The following is a 6,129-nucleotide window of genomic DNA, read 5'->3' on the forward strand; positions in this document are numbered from 1 at the left end:
GCTTTTTGTAAATAAACCTAATATAAAATAAAAAAAATCGTAAATAATTTTGAAAAGGAAGGATTTGCTCGAAGTACAATATATGATAACATAAAAAGACTTGAAACTGTTCAATCGTTTTCTGATAGAAAGCACCCTAGTCGTCCGACATCCTGGACTAGAGAAAAGAAAGCCGAATTAACGAGACTTGTCAACAATCGAAAAGGGGTCAGTCAGAGAAAAATAGGTATTAATCTTGGTGTAAATCAATCAACAATTGGTCGTCAGTTAAAAAAAAAAGAATATTAAATATAGAAAACGTGAAAAGACTCCAAAATATACTATACAACAACAAATAAAGGCAAAGAAAAGAAGTATGAAACTAGTTAACCAACTCTATAACACAAAATCGCTTCTAGTCATCGATGACAAAAAATACTTTTGTTTTGGAGGGGACAACACAACACAAACAACAAAAAGACATGCCCAGAAAGTGTTCGTTTTATAGGAAAAAAGAAATTTCCAAAAATAATATTAATGTGGATAGCCATATCTGACCGAGGTATGTCCGAGCCATTGTTTCGCACTTCCAAGGCTGTAGCGATCAATTCATCAATCTATATTAATGAATGTTTAGAAAAATGATTTCTTCCATTTATTCACAAGTATCATGGAGACTTTAACTATTTATTTTGGCCAGATTTAGCAAGTTCTCATTATTCTAAAGATTCTCTATATTGGATGGACCAATATGTCTATTACGTTGATAAAGAGTCCAATCCCCCAAATGTGCCTCAAGTACAACTAATTGAAAATTTTTAGGGACATTTGGCACGAAGGTTTACGAGGGAGATTGGCAAGTTTCAACAGAGCAAGTTTTGATTGATCGCATTAAACTAAAACTACAAGAAATTGATTTAAACTTTTTACAGTTGCATATGAAAGGCGTCAGAGCAAAATTGAGATCAATTGCAGAGGGTGGTGTTTTTTCATATAAAAAATAATATATTTTTATTAAAAGATAAATGCTTTATTTAAAAAAAATATAATAGTAGTTTGTTTTTTTTATTTATAAATAAGTTATTGACGTTTTTATTTTGTCCGATAACTTCTGCATCACCCGTTACCAGGAATTCAAACAAAACAGAAAAAAATAATACTGTTAGAACGATACTGCATCTGATACATCTTAGAGAGAACTTGATAAAATCTGTAAAAAAAACAACTTATTAGTAAAGCTCATCTTCTGAGCTTTACTAATAAGCTTTCATCTCTGTTTGATAATGCAACATTAAATGCAGAAAATTTGATTTGAAAAGATACCTCTCATGACATTAATAGTCAAATATCAGATTTAGATTTTCTCTCAGATCAGTGTCAATTAAAAAAACAATTTCTGGGTTCATTAGATAAAAGTTATATATTAAAAGTAAAAAAAAAGGAGCAAAAAGAATCAAAAAGATAGATCCAATGTACTGCCAGAATTTGATGAAGAAAAAAAAATTACGATATTAGAACACCCTAAAGTTTTTTTAATGGCTGATAGGTTAAACCTATCCAACAGAGAAAGATCTGGTATCATTTTATCTGTATCTGAAGTATTAGGTCATAATTTGGATAAAATATCTATTTCAAAAAGCACAGCAACCAGATCAGGTAATAAAATTCGACAGCAAGTTTCCAATGGCATTAAAAAAATAATCATTTCACCCACGTACTCTTTCATTTACTGGGATTCAAAGCTGGTATTTGAGGTAGGTAATAAAATAGAATGCTTGGCTATTGTAGTAACAGGAAAACCAAGTGCACCTGAAGGAAAATTGATATGTGTGTCCAGGATTCCCAATACAACTGGGAAAAGTCAGTATTGTAAAGACCTGGAAACTAGAAAAAAACTTGTAGCAATAATTTTTGACACAAAATTCAGGTTATATAAATGGTTCTGCAAAGTTAATTGAAGAACACTTCAACAAAAAGTTACTTTGGTGCGCCTGTAGACACCATATCTAAGAAAGAGTTTTGTCTTCTGTTTTTAAACAATTTTTGGAGAATGTTATCTCCAAATTATGAGCTATTTAGACACTTTAAAAATGATATATGGCCTAAATTTAAAAAGCCTTTCATTAAGTTCAGATACCACTTAGAAAAATTAAAATTGAGAAACCAGTATTAAAGATCAAACAAGCAGAAGTTAAAATTTTTATATCTGGTTTACTTAACACAATCGATTCATCATTATGTGACTTGGAATTCTACAAAGAAATGCTTCCTTTTAAAAAAGTTAACATTGATATTGCAGTTCTTGAAACATTTAATCAGCATCTTTGGTATTTAATCAAAGATATGTCTCCTCTCTCACTATTTTCTGATGAGATGTCGATCGTGATAAAGCTAAAGTTGCTAAAATAATTCTTATAAAGAGAAAACTGGGAACATGATTTAGACTTACCGCAATTTCCCCTTTTAAAACTGAGTACTCTTAAACTGATTTTTTTTTTTTTATTCAACCATATCAATAATAATTTACAAATCCTGATCATAAATTAATAGAGTTTGGTTAGGTGCCACTCATATAGTTACAAACTAGTCAATGGAGTGACACCTAAAAAACAAGCAAAATGTAAATAAGAGAGAAAAAGAAAAGATTGTTAAATAATAATGATATATGTAATAATTATAGTAATAATACAAAATAATAATAAAGTATCAATTATATGAAGAATAATTATAATACAATATAAATTGTATGTACATATCATAGATAATAATTAAATATAATAATAACATAAAATGTAGCAATAATAACACAATTATAAATACAATATAGATAAATAATAAATAAAGCAAAAATCAAACCACTCGTTCGTTAAAGAAATTATATATCAAAGGTAACTTAAGTACAGAGAGAAATTATAAAGAAATACACTCAAAATAAACTACTCTTTTTTAAATTTTTTTATTAAATCAAATGAAATTCACAATTATTACACCAGGAATACTGAAAATAGTAAGCTATACTCTTCTTTTTAACACAATTAAATATGGTATTTAAATATGGTTTTATGGAAATATTTAATTACCATATTTAAATACCATATTTAATTGTGTTAAAAAGAAGAGTATAGCTTACTATTTTCAGTATTCCTGGTGTAATAATTGTGAATTTCATTTGATTTAATAAAAAAATTTAAAAAAGAGTAGTTTATTTTGAAGAAAGTCAAACACAAAAAAACAGTTGTAAAACTTTACAAGATCATGAAGTTTTAGGATTCTTAGTTCAGAAAAAATTTTTTGGATATCAGATCTCATTGGTGAAAACGTCTTTAGATGAAACGCCTAATAGATGCGTGTTGTAAACTAGCAATGCTATTGAGAAAAAAGTTATTTTTTTGACCCCAAACAATGCAAAAAAGCAAAGGTGAGAAGAGAATAAAGAAGAATAAATCATTCGAAAAATAACATAGTAACGAATTAGAGAAAGCATACTGTTAGCTCGTGTAAGTTTTTTTTGATGATACAGTTGATTATACCGGGATTTTCATTTTTTGACGGAAAAAGTTTTTTTCTGTTAATTTTAATTTTAATATTATCAATTGTTTATTAAGGGGAATAAAAAATAATGTATTCAGTTTTATTGGCATTCAATAAAATACAATTACTATTTCATTGAATGTCAATAAAACTGAATACATTATTTTACCAAAGATAAGAGAAGAAAGATATTTTTTGCAGTAGAACACCACCAAAAAGTTCTTCCACAGATAAATAAACAAGCAATTCAAATAGTCAATTTTTAAAAATATAAACAATGCTTTAATTTATATTACTATACCTTTCAAATTTTTATTTTGCTGTCATAATTTAAAAAATTGACTTAAATTTTGAACTTCTTTGTACTTAGTCCCGTTTAGTCCCAGTTAGCCTTAATGTTTTCAATTTATACCAATCATTTATTTGCTTGTTTGTCATAAAAACATATTTTAATGACAAAACTTGAAATTATTTATGAAGTAAATCTTATGTGTTTTAATTAAGTATAGTTCTAAAAATTCATTATTTTATGTAGAAAAATATCATATTTAGGGGAAAGGGGGGAATTGGGTGTCTTGGTGGGTTAATTTCTTTTGAATAAATTTTATTTGGTTTTGGTATAAACAACTATATATAAAACTATTTAAAAATATGAACATAGTTGAATATATGGGCATTTCCATTTCTGTGCGTGATTTTTTATTTTTCTTTGTTTTAGTAATTAAAAGCTGGGACTTGCAATATGCAATATGCATACTATTTTGATTTTCTTAAAGAACAATTATACGAAAAATATTTTTATCATATTTTAGGCTACCTGAATAAATTAAATATATATATTTTTATGATTTTGTTTTTTTGCGTAATAATATCACTACATTTTGAAAAATATATAAAAATATTCAAAACGCCATACTCTAGCTAGAAATAATTGATGACTGCCATTTCTCATCAAAAATATATTAAATATGAGTCGTAGATATTTCACTTGAAATACTCACAAGCAATTTATTTTCATAAAAATAACTACATAAAATTGACAAATTCGCAACATCCGTGCGCGATCATGCATGAACTGCATTTAAACGATTGCTGTGACTCTATAATTCATAGTGCAATCCTGTAACTTTCTGGAAACCTTTACTAATGTTTAAATATTATTTTTTTCAAAAAGTATACTGCTGAAACTTATATTTTCAGAGGAATTAAAGTTTTTTTATCTAGTAATTAAAATTACTAGATAAAAAAACTTTGGGAAATACCCATATATATATATATATATATATATATATATATATATATATATATATATATATATATATATATATATATATATATATATATATATATATATATATATATATATATATATATATATATATATATATATATATATATATATATTTATATTAGCACATGTTTGACATATATGTATCTCTCATTTTAATCATAATAAAGAAAATAGCCTACATGACACTCATCAACTATTTACCTTTTTTGATTAAAAATTAAACACAGTTTAAGTAACTTACTTACATAAAAACAAAATAGTATGCAACTTCATCTTGTCTTTTTAAACGATTTCAGTAACTTTATACCCCAGTTGAATGGACGAAAAAGTTTGAAACTGCTAAAAATGCAAAAGATATGTTAATTTTATATTGTCAATAATATATGTCAATTTCTTTACAAGCTTTTAATTAAATGTACCTTAAGGGCTATTAAATCATTATTTAGGGAAAATTGCATTTAAAACTTTTTACAGTAAACATATTAGGATTTGGTAGGGATCATTAACTAAGGACAATGGTCCTTAGATTAATTAATTAAAGAACTATTGAAATAATTAAAGGACATTAAGTAATTAAAGTAATTAAAGGACCATTAAAATAATTAGAGGACCATTAAATTAATCAAAAAAATTAAAGGACCATTAAAATAATTAAAGAACCATTAAATTCAGAAATTAAAATATTCCTAATTTATTAGCTCAAAGTTATATTAAAGTTCAATAAAAAAATAAATCGATTGAACTTTTAGTTCAGATATCTCTTTTTCTTGTTGCCTCCTTTAATTAAAGGAGGCAACAAGAAAAAGAGATACTGAGAAAGAAGAAAAGAAGAAACTGAAAATTAGTTATAAAAACTATATTATGAAAATAAATTAAAATATTTCTAATTTATTATTTAGGTTCAGATGCCCCTTTTTCTCGTCGCCTCCTTTACTTAAAGGAGGCAATAAGAAAAAGAGATATCTGAACTAAAATAATAAATTAAAAATATTTTAATTTATTTTCATAATATAGTTTTTATAACTTCAGTTAGCCTCTAATTCTTCTATCCTGTTAAAATATAAATTTAAAAAAGTACTTCAAAAGTGTTTTTCAATTTATCACGCATATTAACTTCAAAATAATTTTGAGCGGGAGAGATGCAAATAACTTAAAAATACTTATCAAACAAAAACACTTTTTCAAAAAAACATACTTTTTTTAAATAACATTTTAAAAATACTTTTTTTAAATACTTTTTTAAATTTAAAATCATATAGAATATTAGCAATGACATAAATAAGTAGATTTAGAGAAGTTAGGACTCACGTAAGATACGTTACGTTTAG

General features: G+C 25.7%; 1 protein-coding gene across 1 annotated transcript in view; it reads right to left on the reverse strand.

Annotated features, from left to right (window-relative positions):
• Positions 1-6,129, reverse strand: part of LOC100200315 (beta-1,3-glucosyltransferase) — a 52,200-nt gene extending 46,071 nt beyond the window's left edge. Inside the window, exons 1-2 of the mRNA XM_065807315.1 lie at positions 6,110-6,129; positions 5,047-5,140 (exon numbers count right to left, since the gene is read on the reverse strand). Coding sequence (XP_065663387.1) covers positions 5,047-5,074 — 28 coding nt within the window. The 5' untranslated portion in view covers positions 5,075-5,140; positions 6,110-6,129. The remainder of the gene's footprint in view (positions 1-5,046; positions 5,141-6,109) is intronic.

This window comes from Hydra vulgaris, chromosome 10 (assembly GCF_038396675.1).
Source record: "Hydra vulgaris chromosome 10, alternate assembly HydraT2T_AEP".
NCBI lineage: Eukaryota > Metazoa > Cnidaria > Hydrozoa > Anthoathecata > Hydridae > Hydra > Hydra vulgaris.